The sequence below is a fragment of the Montipora capricornis genome, chromosome 5, assembly GCF_036669925.1.
Source record: "Montipora capricornis isolate CH-2021 chromosome 5, ASM3666992v2, whole genome shotgun sequence".
Lineage (NCBI taxonomy): Eukaryota > Metazoa > Cnidaria > Anthozoa > Scleractinia > Acroporidae > Montipora > Montipora capricornis.
Window position 1 is genome coordinate 4,748,711 of NC_090887.1, and position 18,829 is coordinate 4,767,539.

The 18,829-nt window shown below is 40.2% G+C and overlaps 1 protein-coding gene across 1 annotated transcript in view; it reads left to right on the forward strand.

Moving 5' to 3' along the window:
* The window catches only part of LOC138049179 (muscle M-line assembly protein unc-89-like), a 139,236-nt gene continuing 120,407 nt past the window's right edge, over window positions 1-18,829 (forward strand). Inside the window, 15 exon segments of the mRNA XM_068895353.1 lie at window positions 1-384; window positions 485-550; window positions 837-948; window positions 2,521-2,611; window positions 3,418-3,531; window positions 3,695-3,811; window positions 4,305-4,709; window positions 5,564-5,686; window positions 7,415-7,606; window positions 8,447-8,558; window positions 9,112-9,359; window positions 10,914-11,036; window positions 12,037-12,228; window positions 13,696-14,046; window positions 15,415-15,537. Coding sequence (XP_068751454.1) covers window positions 261-384; window positions 485-550; window positions 837-948; window positions 2,521-2,611; window positions 3,418-3,531; window positions 3,695-3,811; window positions 4,305-4,709; window positions 5,564-5,686; window positions 7,415-7,606; window positions 8,447-8,558; window positions 9,112-9,359; window positions 10,914-11,036; window positions 12,037-12,228; window positions 13,696-14,046; window positions 15,415-15,537 — 2,493 coding nt within the window. The 5' untranslated portion in view covers window positions 1-260.

Genomic DNA, 18,829 nt, shown 5'->3' on the forward strand with positions numbered 1-18,829 from the left:
TTAAGGGCCGACGTGATTAGCTAGAATCCAAAAATTCCTTTGTAAATTATTGCCTAGCGAATCCTGGAGCTTTTAGATCTTTGGATCGACACAAGGTTCTTTGTCACGCGTTCATCGTTTGGATTTTGAGCTTGGTTCGAACCAGTCAAGTCAGTGGTCCAAGACCGGAGCACAATTAACATACTTGAGATTATTCAATCGAGGGAATTTGATCCGTGTTTACCTGGTGGCGTATTGAGTTTTCACAACGTCGAAATATCATGGCCTCGCAGAAGATGAGGGAAGAATTAGCGCGACAGTCTGGCTTCGAAGATATATCTTTTGCCACTCGAAGCTATCGTCCAGAATATGCTTCAACGCCAGACATACGAGGAGTGTACAGATGTGAGTAGAATAAGAAGTTAAATGAGCAATTAATAATATGGTAGCAAGCGAGCATTTTCGAGATTTAACATTTGTTGTTCATTTCCTTAATTCGCTGCAGCGCAAAGATGGATTCGAACTTCTGAGATCGAACCAACTTTACGAGCTAAGCTGGCCTTCACATCAGGTACGCGTATTTCTCATCGTCTGTCAAATTGGTATAAGAATGTTTGGCTTACAATTGCATAGAAATGCGAGGCAGTTACACCCGCAAGGCCCGGAAATGTTATCCTTTCTGATGAATTTAAGATATTTGAGGGATTTAATGTTACTCGTCTCTTTATTTTTGTTTCACCCATACAATATTTTAAGAATCCCCTCGGATTTCTGTTGAGCTGTGCAAATGGTTGTTTATAGTTGAGTGTATTATGTTGTCGATGATTTTCTTGTGTATTTGTGGTTTCGTCACCCAGGTGGTAAGGACAGACAAGGTCGCAGTATCTTGACAATACCAGCTGGAAAGACTGAAGATTTAAGCGTCGATCAACTTGGAGATACACTCTCCTATTTAACTCAAATTCCGAGGTTTGTTTTGCTTTTTGAATACTCAGTTCCACCACTTTAATCATTGTTAATGGAGTCAGTTATTCTGGAATTATTGATTTCAAGATTACTTTTCAGCTAAATGTACACCGTGTGTGACATTTCGAGAGCTGAAAAGTATAAGCTTACAAATCAAGAGGACTGATCCATCTTTTCGGTTTCAAAAGTTTCCTAGCCGTTTTCTACCAATGCCAACAGTACAAGACAATGTATTTATTGTGTCAGGACAATTTCCAAATTTGCATTTTAGCTTAATATTTGGAAGCTTTAGATAGAGTTAATTATCAAGTGAAGCTATGATCCTCACAGTTATGAACAGTTAGAGTTAATTATATTGGCGTAATATCTTTTGTTCAAACCGCGTAAGCTTGAGGCTTCGTGAGAAGTTTTGGAGATGATCCAGATACATATAGGTGGTGCAAGGCAACCTTCTGTGGAATGCATTGACAGACATAATTCAAGATACAAGTTTATTTATCTTTTCGTTGTTGACCTTTGAGGCCATATTATCAGTCAGTTGTATCAGGAACGTGTTTTTTCCAGCATTAAACAAATGTTTTTGTTTTCTTTGAATTAATTGATTACATCTATTTTTGAGAATATTGATTCAGTTCTGGACGTAATTCATAATTTATTTTCTGGAATATGCAATGCCTTATTACCTGTTTTGAATGATGAATGGCAGAAAATGAGTTTATGGTGTATATCATCATATTTTGTGAGTCCCTGTTTTTTCACTCCAGGAAAATTGAAGCTGGAAAGATTAGTTGTTTTTGTACTAGAGATCATAATTATTTGTCTTGGATGAACTGTGGCAATATATATCTTTTGCCACTGTTAAGTTCCTCCACAGGTGAACCACCCTGTGTTGGTGTTGTTGTTGTTATTGACCTGAAGACAGAGGATAAATATTACGGCAGCTCCAATTTGCTCGGCAATAAAGTTTGCAAGCAAATAATTCAATGAAAGATCAAACAGTGTCAACTGAGTCCTGTGTTATTTTTTTGGTCTTTCTGAGCTTTTTTAGGCGTGATATTGCAAGATCTTTTCTCGACTACCAGTTAGAGAGTCAAGCAAATTGACAAGGCAGGCAACACTGATCCACCAGCTGGTGACCTTTTCTTTTTCAAGCCGGAACTGACACCAAACCAGTGAAATTCTCACCTGATTTCTCCATGTGTCGAAACTTGTAAAAAAGCCCTTTTTAGATAACACCCTCCTCTTCTTGTGGACTTAATTCCTCATGTAACAAACATAATGTTATCCAAATATTACTGCTGAGTGATATTTTGGGTCAGTTTATTTTATTGAAGGTCTTTTAAAATTTCTCTGAATGGGGGGCATAGTTTTAGTTTCTGGGTGAACATAGATGCTGTTAAAGGTGACATAGTTTTTGAGTGGACCTAGATGTTGTTAACCCATTCATCCCTGAAGAAACCCCTGTTGACAAGTAAAATCACCTGGTGTTAGACAGAGTAAAATCTGTAAGTGGCTAGTGGGAGTTAAAAAGCTAATGCAGTGACTCAACTAAATTTTGTATTATCTGATTGAAAGGGATCAAACAAGAAGTCTCATCTACACTGTTATCATTGATTTACGGGGTTCTTCATGGAAATCTGCGAAACCTCTTCTCAGAAGCTTACAGGTGAGCGTACATATTTGAGCTTACATATTTGAGGGCATGAAATTTCTCTTGCCATCAGGTGTGGTGAAGATACCAGATTTTGTTGGAACATAGATACATTGTAATTTTTCTCCATTGCATCATTGGGGGTAATTGCTGCAGTTAATGGTTAGCCTTACAGACCATCTAGTAAGGCTAAGTTGGAACTTTGTTACCATAAGTCAATACCAAAACTGGTACTACTGGGGGTAATGAACCAGTAATTATTTTGGACTTTATAAATGTATGTTAATAGCAAAAACTATATCTTACCCATGTTAAAAAATAATTATGATAGTATGCACACTCTCGTTGGTCAATACTGTAGCTGTGTTTAGATGAGAGTATGGAAACACGGCTGTGACATCACACGAATTTTGATTGGCTATGTGTTGTCAGATGCATGTTTTGATTGGCTGGTAGGAAATATGAGCATGTATCAAGAAAATCTGTTTCAATCTACATAGAAGTAAAAAAATTGAGAAATATTTTACAAAAGCAATAGAGGACTTTTTTTCTGTGTTTCCATAGCCTCATCTACACACTTGGGGGAGTTGGGAGAATTCTCGACAGTTATGCAAACCCTCGACTGCGTCTCCAGTTTGCGTAACTGTCTTGAATTCTCCCAACTCCCCCTTGTGTTTAGATGAGGCTATGGAAAACGTGGAAAATGTCCTCTATTGCTTAAATAGTTAACTCATTTGTCCATTGATGAGTAAAAGATCTTTAAGTCTCACTTGCAGGACGAACAGGGTTCATTGAAGTCTTAATGCAACATTGTGTTTTAGGACACAGTTCCTGACAGGGTACACAATGTGTATATCATCAAGCCAGATGCATTTTGGGAGAAGCGACGCTCAGGAACTGGACTCAAAAGGGAACAATCCAGTGTCATTTTTGAAGTAAGCATGATTCACCGCTTAAGTGTTGAGAGGAATGGTTTGGTGATAAAAATGTGATAAATGAAAGGGCAGTACAATAATTGAATGATTATGGTGCCCTTCATCCAATAATAGTGGCAGAGTTTATTGGATAACAAATTCATACATTTTTCTTTGTTTACAGACAACACTGTTGTCCTCAACAAGTAAACTTCATGAATTTGCTGAAGACAGTCAACTCACCCAGGAACTTGGTGGCACATTACCGTATGACCATAACAAATGGATTGACACTAGATTGGTGGGTGATGTTGTGCATCATGGTGTACAGAGTAGCTCCCAAAACTATCCAAAACAGTGCTGAAAATTCCATGGGGGATTGGGTTTTGGGGATGAACAGTCAATAATAATTATTATTATTTAAAGAGAAGGAAAAGGGGAAGTCCATTAATGTGTTCAAGACACTTTTGAAGTCAATTGTGTATCACTTGAGTGCCAGGTTAATATTGATAATGATGATGATAATATTAATGATGACAAAATAATAATTTTAATATTAATAATAATACATGTAAAGTCAACTAGTGGTTATTGTTATCACTAGATGACAATTAATATCAATGTTGAAGCAGTGCAGTACAGTACATGTACATGTAAGGTAAAAAAACATTTTCTATGCCTTAACTGGAATGCAATTGTAAGGCAAAAAAATTATTGTTATTACATGAACAATGACTCTTAGCCACTGTATCTTCCAAAGATTGATTTTAATATCATCTTCTCTTCTATTGCAGGAAATTGATAAGCTGTCAGATGATGCTGTCTCATTGAATGAGAAGTTTGATGAGCTAGAACAACACCTTGACACCCACCGGCTGGGGAGTGATATCGTAGAGACTGGTGACCTCTTACAAGAGCATGAAGCTAAAAGAGGATTGCTGGATAATGTTGCACAACCTTTGATCCAGAGAGGAGAACAATTAATGAGATCAATAAAAGCAAATGAACCACCTGTTCCACCAAGCTTGAACTTTGCTGGTAGTGTGGCAGCCATGCCAAGCCAAGAACGCCAACAGGTTGAGAGCATTGTAAGGTTGCTGACACACAGATACAATCAGCTGTTGGACATGTGGGAAAAACGGTGGAAAGAACTGATGCAGTGCATGGATTTTCGGGATTTTGAAGCTGGGTATAAGAAGGTGAGTTTACATGTGCTGCATGTTCTTATGTTTTTCATTCCTCCAGCCAGTTGTTTTCTCCACCAAATTCTGTACAATTATTCATCCAAATTATTTCTTTGGAGTAATCATTAATTCAGGGTCAAGTGAAAATGTTCGTAGAAAATAAAATCTGAAAATGGGAAATGGGTAACATGTACAGTGACGGCATAAGACTGCTAGCCAAGCGCAAGACGTGAGCAAGTCTACACAATATGTAGGTCCTTGAGTCATTTTCAAATGTTCTAAATCCACTACATGAAGCATCTTCTGCAAAGCAAGAAGCTGCTTGATTTTGGTTACTTCATACAGTGTATTAAGTGGTAGAGGAAGATGCAATCGTCTTTTAAGAATCTGCATCAACTGCGTCTTGCGTTAGACAGAGTAAAAAGTGTCACTTTTGGGATGGAAGGGATTAAACAAAGCCATAAGTTGTCCTCCTCTTGGCCAAGGTGGTGAGAAGCATTATTATGAGTCAGAGGATTTTGTATGCTAAAGAATTAGTGTCACAAACTGCTTTGTGGCTCAAACAAGTAATGCAAATTAATTTTGGGAATGGAAACAACAAAAATAATAATGACTTATATATTTATCCTCTTTGGTGCTGAAATTTGACTTTTGTGAGGTGTGGCATCAAGATCAATGCTTGTTCAACATCAGCCATTGAATGAAAATGTAACTTAAGTGAGGGGTTAATGCAGGGAGTATGTGAAAGCCTTGCTTGAAAAGAGAAAACAGTTCTGCTAGTTGTTTGCAATATGTTTGCCATTAAACTGTGGAGGCCATTTGGATTTACATGTACTATAGTCCTTATGTTTCACCTTGTTTATTTGCAGGTGATTGATTGGGTTCTTGGGCCAGGAGAGCGTTATTTATCAACATCAAAAGATATTGGAGATTCAGTAATCAGCTGTGAAATTTTAAGAAAAGAACACGAAGAATTTGAGCTGAATGCAAGGGTGAGAAACTTTCACACATGTGTTTACATCTACATGGACATGTATGCCCTTCTTTTAATGTACCACTAAATTATTATTATTATTATTATTATTATTATTGACCAGAATCTCTGCAAATGTACAAAGGCCTTTGTTTTAAAGAAGTGCAACCTCCGCCTCCAAGAAAAGGCCTTAATAATTTACATGTATAGAAACGATCTTTGCACAGTGAACAAAACAAAGGAGTTTATGAGTTTATACTTTCACCTAAACAACTTCATGCTATTTAAAAACTGAAGGGGGCTTGACTTGATGTACATGTAACACAGTTATGGTCACTGATGAAAAATGTGTGCTAATTTAAAAATTGAGGAGCTCAAGCAATGACGACAACAGCTACAAGAACTCTATCTAAAAATATTATTCTCTTTTATTATTACAGTAGTTATTTTGCAATTATTTCAAGGCGATCCATATGGAAAATGTGTATCAGCATTCCAAAAACAAAACTAGTATTCACGAACTGTGTGGATGTTTGGAGAGAAAATAGAAAATTTATCGTCAGAATGCTCGTGTCATCCACAAAACCTCAAATTTGATTATTTTACGTCGTTGTCGGGACAAGAACAGCAAAGGAATGTATCAAAATGTGAAACGCACATGTGGGGTGTGCAGAGGTATCATCTCTGCTAATTAAAACTATGCTGTGTGGCATTCTTTTAGCCATTGTCGTCATCCTTGCTTAAGCTCACTATGAATGGCCACTTAAGTTGCCTGAAAAGAGTAGCTAGTTTGGGATCATGCCCTACTCTTTTCGACTAGTGTGAGGGATCTTTAACGTCCCACAGAGGTTGTGAATATTGAACTGGGTTTTGAGAGAGGGTCTACGGTTTTATAGTCCTTATCCGAGAAGACTTGAAGTAATATTTCAAAAATGAGTGCGAGTGTTTCATTGGATTTCCAATCTCAAGAAAACATTAATTTTGAAACCACAAGGCTGCAGGCCAAGCGGTTCAAATGTTTTCATGCATTTGGAAATCCATTGAAGCAAGACGCACACCTCTTTTGAAATTACTTCTCCAACAAAAGAGATTATAATTTAAATCACTTTTTTCAAGTCAAATATTTTTTGTACACCTCATACATGCATTTGCTCAGAAGCATGTGAGGGCTATTGAGAAACCACTCGTTGCTGTTAATTGATTTCAAAACACGTGTGTTTGAAAGTATTGATTTCAAACCACATGTGTTTGAAATTCATTTATTAAATCAACAAGTAGTGTGTCATTGGGTTTCAAACTCATCTGCATGACCAGAATGGGGGGATGAAATTGATTATTGGCTTACTAACTTAAGAATTATTAATGCAGCACTTTCTACTCAGTTTTTTTCAAAACCCTGAGTGTTAGTCCAGTTGGAGTTGAACTCGCAACCTCTCACACGGCAACCCAATGTTCAAACAACTGATCCACCGGTGCACGGTGTACTTGTCATAAAATTGGGGAAAGTGTAATAATTATCTCCAAGCCTTATTTTGTATTTAGATTCCATCACATCAGTAAACGTTGGATTAGTCTTTTCTTTAAAATGGGTAATTTTTCACTGATGGGATGTGTAAATGATAAAAAAACAATTATTGGGCACTTACCACGATTCATTTCATTTTCCCCAATTTTATGACAAGATCAGTGTCATTTTGTTTGAGTGACATGTGTCAATGACAAGAACGCTTTGGTTTCTTTATTTCAGGAGGTGATCAACCATTTTGCACAGGTGCGTGAGCTTGCTAAAAAGATGCTCCATGAGAACCACTATGCCTCGAAAGATCTCAAAACGCAGAAGGAATTTTTGGACAGAGGCTGTCGGGCTTTTGCCATGCGTATGAACAGGAGGAGAGATGTCATTTTGGCGTCATTGAAATTCCATAAGGGTGCTGGAGATGTAAGTCGTGGGTTTTCTGTTCATGAAATAGGACCTCCATAAAAAAAAATGATTCAACTCATACGACAAATAAATTGAAGTTATTTTATCCACTTAAAAAAATTATAATATTATCGTTCAGACAGTACGCGGGCTATGATTGGTCAATTTAGCGGTACGTATCCTACAGTACTGCTGGGCCCGATTGTTCAAAAGCCGATTAACGCTAACCCCAGATTAAAAATTAACCAAGGAGTTTATTTCTCTGCTCCCAAATGCTGGTAAACACTGATATTCGGCAAAACTTTACGTTAGAAGAAGTCACTCTTGAAAGACAAAAATAAGCAAACGAAACTTTCACCAAAAAGTTAAAAGCATGAAACAAAAGTTTACGCTAATCCTGGATTAAGTTAATCCACTTTTGAACAACCGGTCTACTACCCTGTACGACAATTTTGATGCAACATTTTCTAGCAAGCTTTTCATGCTGTTTATGTGAAATTAACTCGTGAAACTGTTCGAATCTTGCAAGCAACAGTTACTATTTCAAAAAGCCAACAAGAATTATTCGTTTTTCAGATTTTACACATGCCAATGATTCGTTGAACCTTCCGCTTGACTTCAACTAGTTTCCTTTCTCGTGCTCGATCACCTCAGAAACAGAATAAATTTCTTATTAACTTCCTTTTCACGGTCCGTACTGTAAGTTACTGATCCTCGTTTTTTCCCGTTCACTCATAGCCTAGAGAAAGCCTTTGAAGAGTTATTATTTATTTTATTTATTCCTTATTTCTCTTATGGAAGACAAATTCATGCAGGCAGACCCTCTTTTGAGCGTGTATTATTTCCTTTCCTTTTCAGTGTTCCGTTCATTTAGACGACTTGTTTGAACTGCTTTGCACAGAATCTGTTCTTTTGTATGACTATGAAACCGCAGAAAGGATGCTGAAAACACTGGAAGAGAAAGCTGAAGGTAGGCAAAAAGTAGGGTTCATTAATTTTGAAATATGATGGGCAAGACAGGGCCGTAGCCAGAAAAAAGTTATGACTGAGGCAATGTCCATCGTTAAATATTCTTCGTAGGTATTTTAGGTGTTTATGTCGAGTACATTTTGAGGACAACACTGGAATCACGCTTTATTTTAACGAATCACGAAAAAATGATCGAGGCAAGTGCCTCGGTTTGCCTCATACTGGCTACGGCCCTGCAAGAGAAGCGTGTCATTGAGAAAAATTAAATGAAGAGTTTTTGTTTTTTCCGTTTTTAAATCCGATTTATTGATCCGATTCGTCTGTATATCTTTGAAACCTCCGTTTCCACTGAAGTTTAATTAGAGACCACAGGATTTGTCCAGCTCCCTCCCAGCATCTGTCCCTTTGCAAGTTTTGTTCGATCTTTCTTTAGATTGCGTTTTTAAACCCTTGTGTAACATTTGAAAGGGCCTCTTTCAGTTCCAAGGAAGACCAATCGCTTATAATTGACCGATAATTCTGCACAATCCCTTACTTTTTTCTCTTTTTTTCAGCCGTAGTTGCGTCGTCTGAGGAGACATTGCGAGACGCATTGGCCGTGCAGGAACTGATGAATAGTCCAATTGTTGACATGCGCGGAGAAGACGTCACTCCAGACTACAGTAGGGGTATTGCGCATGTTCGCATGACGCTTGATGAACTCAGAGAGCGGAAGCTGCGGACGGACGAACTTTGTGATGTGCGTAGAATCAAACTACAACAACTGCTGCAGCTAAGACAAAGTGAACGGGATGCTGAACAGGTAAAAGCTATGATGAAATGACCACTTGGCCTGCCCATTTGTCAGAGCAAAGCTACCTCCTCCTTGCTAAGATCTACTGTAGTTCTTGAAACACCAGTTGTTGTCTACTTTGTGAATACCGACTTTCAGTCTCTCATGCCCCTCTTATGCATTCTCTAACATGACAAACCCACTAATCTGCCGAGGCCACCTTTTCTTAAGCGCAAACCGGTTGGTTTAGTTGGTTGAGCATTGGACTACTGTGCGGGTAGGTAGTGGGTTCACTAACAATTCACCCCCATCACCGTCCACCCACCCCCGTCACCGGCATCACCCCAATCGACTACTATTGTCGTTGCGCATACGTCCTACGCATCTCGAGATACTCTGCTTTCCTATGTGTGGTGCTTTCTACTAGAGGGATGTTTTTGGGCAGTTTAAAACTATGTAGGGAAAGCAGAACTTAGCAAGTGTCCTTGGTATCCAAAAAGAAAATTGGGATAACCATGCATTTTTCAGAGATAATTTAGGGTGCCTTCGATTGACCCTATTGTGGAATAAGAATACGTGGAGTGATGATTTAAAGCGGTGTGTTTGGCGTTTTGAACAACAAGGACAATAAAGATCACCCTGCGAGCAGAGCCTCCTTTTGTCTTTTTCTTTACTGAGGAGGAGAAAAGGAGGCTTTGCCCGAATCGCGTCAACTTTTTGAAGCCGCCGCAGCCCGAACTTCTGGACTAGTCAATCTTGTTTTCTCTCGTCAAACCGGTTTTTCCAGTGCCAGCGTCAATTTAGTGACAAAACCGATGGTTAGAATTGAGCACGCTTTACCATGAAAAACCAAGATGACGGCGAGATCTGGCATATTAGGCCTGGGTTCGAGACTGCATCCTGGCAACATGCACATACTCAATAACGATCTTACTCGATTCGAGTCTTTCTCGAGAACGCCAAAATCGAGCAAGCAAAAGAAAGGCTCTGCTAGTAGGGTGAATAAAGATATGTTTAAAGTAGCATTTTAGCCGGTGTTTGACAATTAATTTTAATGTGAATCTCCGTAAAAACGAAGGATTTCTAACTTCTATTCCGTGTATTCCAATTCCGGAATACGGTCAATCGAACGCACCCTAAGTTTAATTTCGAAAAAGAGCGCCATACATTGCTTTGTGTTTTAAAGCTTTTTTACAAGTATTTTTGATTAATTCTGTTTGAAAAATGCGAGGTTACCCCCACTTTTCTTTTGGAATTCAGTGACACTTGTTAAGATCTGCTTTTCCCGCATATTCATAAACCGCACAAAAATACCTTTGAATTAGTAAGTACCGTCCTTAAAACCCTGATTGTTGGTGTGATCTGGGATCGAACCAGCGACCTCCCGCACATGCAGTGGTCCGATACTCAACCAATTGAGCCAACCGATCGGATTCAAATTTGTGACAGAAGTTATCTTTACTAACCTCGGTTCCTCGTTTCATGGTCTTCTGTATTCTCGAAGCACTCAGCAAGCGCGTCCTACTAAGCGAATATTACTATTGAAAGTTGCGATTTCTTAGTCATTGAATTAAATTGTCTCAGGCAACAGAATGGATAAGTCAGCTACGAGACGCTACAGAACATAATCTGGGTGATATTGGGCGGAACTCTGAGGATGTAGACTCACTGCAGAAGGAGCATGAAAAACTGGAGGCTACCGCTAGGGTAAGGGTGAATTAAACAATGTAGCGACGTGGAAAATCTTACGTTTGAGCGTTATCTCTTCCGTTTCTTTCAGTCGTTTCGCATAGTAATACGTTTCAATTCGTTTCCCTGGCGTTTTTGATCAGACTTACAACACCTAGTTGTAATTCCGAACCCATTGAATCAGTTTTTAGACCAAATCACGTACCCCAGGCCGACCAGTCCCGAAAAATAGCCTCATCTCAAACCGAGTACGTCAGCGAAGCCGGCAGGTACAAAACACAGGTCACAGATCACAAGTCACAGGTTTTAGACAAATACAGAAAGAAACCTAACTATTCATTAAAGCTAACCTTAGACCTAATTAGGCCTGAACAAAAGCTTTTAGGCCTCATGTTAGCATGGGTGAACGGTTAGTGTTGTTTCCGTATTGGTAAAACAATGACTTGTGACCTGTGAGCTGTAACCTGTGATATGTACCTGCCCCAGCGAAACTGGACTGGGTGACGAAAGCAACCTCGTCTCCGGGGGCTTCTTGGCTTTCAATATGGCGGCTCCACGAGCCGACTAACTTATGGCGAAAGGCCCGTTTACCGTTTTTTCCTCGTAGACAGGTCGCAAAATGTGCGTTACCAACCAGAATTAGGCACCCTCTGTCTTTAACGGATAGAACTATGCACTCTGTAGAAAGTTAGAAACAAAGCAGAGGTGATGAAATTTAGAAATGCTCTCTACGTCACACGACCATTACGTAACATGACCAAATGATCCCATGGACATTCCTCCGAAGAGTCCTTTGTTCCAAAGAGATTTCCATCATCGAGGGAATAATTAGGCAAAAATGAACAGTCCATATTACGTTATAAATTAATTACTATCCGGTGTATTTCTTTCTCAGGAGAAAAGTTACAATGAGTGGCATAATAAATTTCAAAGACTTCCATTTTCATTGAGAGTTGGCTTTTGAACTTAAGATAGTTCCGTTGCTTTCTAATATTGCTTGCATGCTGTTTATTTCCAGAGTACCTATGAATATGGACGGCAATTTCTTCAAGCTTCTTTAGTGCTGCGCCGCACTTGCCGTTATGAACTGACACCAAACTATGAGATGGAAGAAAAGTTAAACAAGGCGTGGAGCGAATTTTCGACGGCGATGGCAGAACGAGGGGCCAGGTTATCCGTGGCGCTTATGTTTCATCGGAGTGCAGAAAAGGTAGATTTGATCGACATTAGGGTTTTAATACAATTTTAATCACATTGTTTGTGATGAAAACGTTTCGTTATACCCAGCATCAAAATCGCTTCGACGAAAATCTATCCTTCGAATCTTTTCTCAGTGGCGATTTAACAGGGCCCTCGGAGCCAAGTGATAGTTTAGCCGTAAAATGCAATTAACCTCAGTGGTGCCGATTAAGTACTTTTTAATACTCTTCAACTTATCATGCATTTAGTATAACAACCGAGGAAGGAGTTGGTAAGATACTGTGATAGAACGCTGCATCATAATTTTGGTTGATTTGTGACTCCCGGCCCCTCCCCCCTGCGCGGGCCCTGTTTAGCTACGAGGTTGTCACTTTTGAGAACGGAAGATGAAGTTTACAAAATGATCGGGAAAATGTTATTTCTTCATCTGCAGAATACCACGCCAGTGCGAGCGCGTTGCTGAGCGAAGTGACTACGCTATGTGAGAAACAAAAATAGTAAATTCGAGTTTACAGGTTCTCAATACGTGGTTCGCGTAAATTCAAGAATAAATGGGATCTAACTGGACGTTGCAATTGGCAAGGGAAATGCAGCGGGTATATAATGGGCAAACAGACAAGCTAAGTAATGCTATTGGATACGATATCGTCGACCAGCGTGGCCTGGGAAACTCTTTAGTTCACGGCCAAGACCAACTGCATTGATGATAAATGCAGTGAAAATTTCCAAGGTCACTAGCTGGAACTACTCCGTTAGTCCAATTCAAGACTTCAGAAACAACAGATGCAATTTCATGAAGAGTTTATTACGAATCCAACCTTCGCTCTGACGAAGGGCTAACACTCGAAACGTCAGCTTTTAGAATCCCTGTACGGTGGTCAATTTACATTATCAACTCCGTTAACAAAACCAAATTTTTGTGATTAAGTGTAAGCCGCTGAAAGCGTGGTCTTGGGCACTAGTCCTGGATAGTATATCGCGTTTCTGATTGGTCAATGGCGAATGCATAAATAGGTTATAGAGTTCAATGGAGGTTTTAGATTGCAGTGTGGACGTTGCTATGAAAACACGGATGGAGTAATTTTTTTTATTATTGTAATAAATAAATAAATAAATAAATAAATAAATAAATAAATGTTTGAACTTGCTCGTACATTTCGTGATTAATTGAAATTCGAGATGTTTTGAAAGATCTCCATCACTCGTGCCCACAAGTCAAGAAATGCACGAGCAAGTTCATACGGTTTCCTATTCTTTTAAAGCCTGTATATTGTCACTTTCTACTGATTTATCGGCCATTTCCCGCTTAGTCTATCTCCAGCCTTCTTTTCAACGGCAGTATTCAATGCGATGTGTTCATATAAATTTCATGAGAAGGACTTTGCGCTTACTAGTATTGAAAAAGATCTTGGGGAAACTCGGAAATTGACTATTCATAGTCGCGAAGTAGTTTCCTTGTTTTCACTTCTTCCTGCAGTTCATACAAAAGATAGAAGAGATCAAATCAACATACATGACCGAAGACTTCTCAGACAACCTCACCTCCGTAGAGGTGGAAGAAGAAGTCAGTCGACACACAGATACCAAACATGCTATCGACAAAGAACACGCCGAAGCAGTTGCTATGGGAAAAGCTTTGATTGACAGAATGCAATTATCCCCTCTCTATGACGAAGAGGGAGCGCCAAATCGTCCTCCACATCTCTTAGAAGAAACTCTATTGAATTTGGAAGAAACAAAAGTTGCTTGGGACAGAGTTTGGAACGACAGATATGAGAGACTTCATCACTGGTTGAAACGTGGAGATTACGAACAGCAAGCGAGCGAGGTAATTATCCATACCAATTGCCTTTACAGACTTAACTTAACTTATTGAATTCGAGCCAAAATTATTTTTTCCGGGATGTGTTAACATGAACCACGCTATCCGGCACTTGATGCTTATTTATCCAGCGCCCCTGATAGTGCTGGCTTCCCTTCAACGCAAGCGCCTGGTGTGTGTTTCTCCAAAGCTTTAAAACTTCAGAGATTTATTCTCGGTGGTGGCTCAGGGATACTCGAAATAAATCCGAGAGCGCCTTTGCAAGAGTCGAACTTACGACCTTCCGTGTTTTTCTTTCCGAAGCTCCTCCTCTGAGCTGTGAGAGACTTGTATACTTTTTCCGACTATCTCCGAGTCACCACCGGAAGTAATTCCCTTTCAGGTGTCTCAAATCTAAAAATGTTCATGGAAATCACGTGAATTTAACCGCTCTAACAATTGATTTTTTGCACTTGGGGCCGTTTTTTCATGTGGAAAATCACTATCGCTCCCTGGCATCGATCAGTATGTTATTCACTTGTCATTTGGGTGTTATGACTGATGTCATTACCAGGAAGCCGCCGCACTAATTCTACTTTCCCTTTTTTCTCAAAACTGAAGTTTTGGCAAGTTGTTTGTACGTTTTGAACTTTAAATCGCAAGTTTCTCAACCAATTCACCTGAAATTTGCACAGATTGGTCCCAGGTACCTGTTCTTCAAAACCGTGCCTGCAAATTTTTTCTGCTCTGCTTCATTTTAAAACAAAATTGTTTTTCCTAGAAAAGAACCTGTTTATTCTTTTCTCCATGACTTTACCACCAAATGTAAGACCTGTCAAGAATCCGAAACATGGTTTTTTAGCCAAACGAGTCAAGAAGGACATGCAGTGTTCAGGACGTTCTTCTCTTTATTCCTGTGTGGAATGGAGCTTTATTTATAGATATGCATATGCTTGTGGGAACGGGTTTCTGTTTACTGAACGCAATAGTTTTTCCCGTTTTTTAGAGGGCCATTTCCGAGTTGCTGTTTGTCTCGGTTTCGAAGTGAGGTGCTCAACTATTGTAACGGAAATGAGTTCGATTTGCATAAGAATACGCGACCCATTTGAATGGTTGTGCGCCAGGACTCGCTTTGAAACTGAGGCATGCAGCAACTCGGAATTGGGCTATTGAAAAATCAATTTGTGGAATTATAAAGCTACCAAAGAGGCAATGAGTCAAACTGTTGTGTACTAAACTTCGGAAACACGAGAGAGATGTGTGTGTGTGTGTGGCGATCCTGAAGGCTGGATGATACCACCTTTACACGTGGTCCACCATTAGCGTAATTTCTTTAGGAACGTACCTTCTGCGTTGTCTCAATTGGGTAACGAGGTTTTCATTTTTGCTTTGAAGTTACTCCAGTGGGTGAAAGATAGATTGGAAGAAACAGAGGGCATCCAGTACGTTATTGGGGAAAATCTGACCGAGGCTCAAGCGCTCTCTTCTGACCTGCAAAAACTGGAACTGAGGCTTAGGGTTTGTATTCTTGATTTTCACCGTGAGATCCGTTTTTACGTAAGTGTTTATTTGAGGCCATTTTTCTGCCCCTAAATAATGAAATGACAGCCGTTTGTTGCGCCCTAAGGGGGTATTTACATGAGAACGGGACGAACTCTGACCGGAGTGAGTTCGTATCGCCCACCACACATTTTTTTTTTGCGGTTACTCGGTTGCTGGACCGAGACGAGCAGTCTACGAGCAGTCTACGAGCAGTCCCTCTTTCGCCGGGCGAGGAGAAGACGTGCACGAGAAGAATAGCCGCTCGGAAGGGCGTGGACATTTCAAGACTTCATACATTACCAGCTCCGGAAGTCCTAGAATTCCTGTGTCTCCAGAGCCCTTCGTTTTCTCGTGCCAAGGCCCCGCCGACTAAGAGAAGCGAAAAGGGAGACGCGGACGAGAATGCCTCGAATCCAGATTTCACGCGCTCGACCAACGAAGCGGCGAAAGAGGGACTTGCTCGTAGTCTAGAGACAAGAAACTTTCGTACCAGTCTGAGTTCGTACCGTCTCTCACGGACAACAAATTTCAGATCGCGTCCAGAGATTTCAAGCCCGTATGCTTTTGGTTCAGCGATGTATTTATTAGACAAAAGATATCATTTCGTCCCGAAACCAGGCACCGAGCTTTTCGTCCCGGTTTTATGTTAACGGCTGCAAAAATTTCATACTGGTGTGAGTTCGTCGAGGTGTCATGTAAATACCCCTAGTGGTTAGAAGTTAATGCTCAGTAACCGAGAAGCCAGGCCCTCTCTTCTTCTACCTTTGCGGTTAGCCTGGTCATGTGACGGATTGACGAACTTGTTTGCAACCCGAGAGACTCGCTCTCTTTTCATTCGGTTCTCCTCAAGAACAGAGGAGAGATTTTGAAAGTTGAACGAAAGCGGTAATTCCGGTAAATAACTGCAGTTTTCCATTGGTTTGGTTTGTCTTCAAGTTTTAAGTCTTTATTTCACGGGGCCCTCAATCGGACCAAACCACAACACAGGGAACTCCCTACGGGTAAACGGCAGGAGTAACTATGATAGCTGTTTCCTAGAGAGAGTAACAAGGCCTTGCCTTCGGGTGATGGTCAGGCGTCACTGAACCCGCTGCCGGAATCGGTGAAAAGTGGCCTCGGGGTCGACCTATAGTTCATTCTGCGATCTTCGACTTTGCGATCCCGGGACCCTCGTTACCTGCCGACCACTCTTGGGTAGGGGACGAGTGTGTGTGACTGCATTTACAGGTTTTGCCGCCGCGAGGATGAGCTTCTCGTAGCAACCGACTTGCAATGATCTGTGATGAGCTTCCCTTGTACAGAGTCGCGGTCGGAATGTTTGAGCACTATCCGATATTAGCGCAAATCCCGCGCAACCCTTGTCGGTAAGCTTCTGTGGGGAGCTTAATTCAACTACTGCCCTTTACTGGGCCCTTCAGCTATGGGTTGTGAACCGGAAGTGCGAACCTAATAAATTTGTTGTTCAGTGGATCCTTAACGTCCCACATGACAGAATTTATGGAGTGGCCTTGAACTGAGTGCACTTTCGCTCTATACAGAGTATTTTTAAACTGTAAAGCCATCTTGTATGATTATCACATTCAAGTCGTTCCTGATGGTCACGTAAATGAATGACTCAAGAAGTGAATTTTTTGTTCGCAGTAAACTTGTTGCAGTCGGAGAACACTTTTATTGCTCTAATTTCAATATATTTTACGTCTGTCAAGAACAGCCTCGAACTCTGGGCGGCGACAATGGATATTATCAATAAAAGTTATCAGCTGCTCCCTTATGTGATACACATGTTAAAAAGTTATTTAAAGACCAGCAAACTTCCAAAAGCCTCGAGATGTTTCCATGCCCTCTCGGGAACGCGACACCTTTGCACTGATTTGTCGTCGTTTGCATATTGTTTGAACTACAAATACGCGCAGAATGGTCAAAATGCTTTCGGCGAAATACTTTTAACTTTTAGAAATACAATTTCTCTTCTCTGGGATTGGCAGCCAATGTCCTTTTAATGCGCCTAAAGCTATCTCGAGTTTTTGTCTGCGTAAAGAAGCCAACCTTGTTAACGGGACCCTCGAAAAATGCTCACAGGCATTGTTTGTTAACACTTTTTTCATTGGCCGCTTTCAGTAAAATGTCTCGATGCTGTATGCGAAATTCATGCCCTACTGTCAGAAATGTAATTTGATTCCGTCTTCGGCGATCCCTTACAATTCGCGCGAGCGCGCGAGTGAAATGTAAACATTTGTGTCGGGAATGAAAAGTATTTACTCAACGGGGCGTGGAAAAGCTTTGGAATTTTTGTTGGTGTCAGATGTGTTGGTATTTTGGGGCGAAGATTTGCATAAGTAATAAGGTTTGAACTGTCGCCCTGTCCAAGCTTTAGTGATCTCGTTGTTTTTGTCATTTTTGTCGTGGAATTTTGGTTTTACTGGATTGCATAAAGGTAGGTTTTAAAATTACGTTGTACACTATTTTGACAGGAAGCCACTGGAGTGTCAAGAGTCCGTCCTATGTGCCATTAGGCAAATTTGATACAGTGCATGTTCATTTGATCTTGTGTTCGATTGCATTGATATGGAGTGATTTCTCTTTTCTTCCTCTCGGATTTATGTTTTCTTCCTCTTCGGATTTCAACCAAAATTGATGCTTGTCAACATTCCATGAGACGGAATGCGTGTAAGAAAAAACGCATCGATTCATTGTTTTAGTGAATAAATATCTCTGGGATAATTTGGTAAACAATTCTTTCTAGTCACTATTGTCGGTGGCATTCAATTGGAAGCATTTGGTTTAGCTTAGCTCAGGTGATCCGTATAAAACGACGTTATAGTCTGAGCCAGCCTTGCGTGTTGACGATGACCAGTGCAGTTATGCTTAATAGTGACATTTTGAACTATTGTAAGTTGCCATCACTATTGTCTCTACTTGAAAATTTTGGCGTTGTCCTCTTTCCAGTTTCTGAAAAAAAAACAACATAATGCTGATGAAATAGTTTACCTAACAATGTAGTTTGCAGATGCCGATCCAGTTGACATGTGAATGGATTGATCGGAGCCGGCCTTCTGTTTATGAAATCTAAGTGGTTATCGACATAGGTTGTTAATTTCGTTTCAAGATTGTTCTATATACCAGCACCTGTGATCGTAGCTCGCTAGCCCGTGAAAATGTGATTCGACGGTGTAAACTTTGATGAAGCTTTTTCCATGCATCAGTGCTCGCTTTCCTCTCAACTTTGTTTGGTTCTATTGCGTGTTAGGAGGTCAGAAGTAAGCAGATC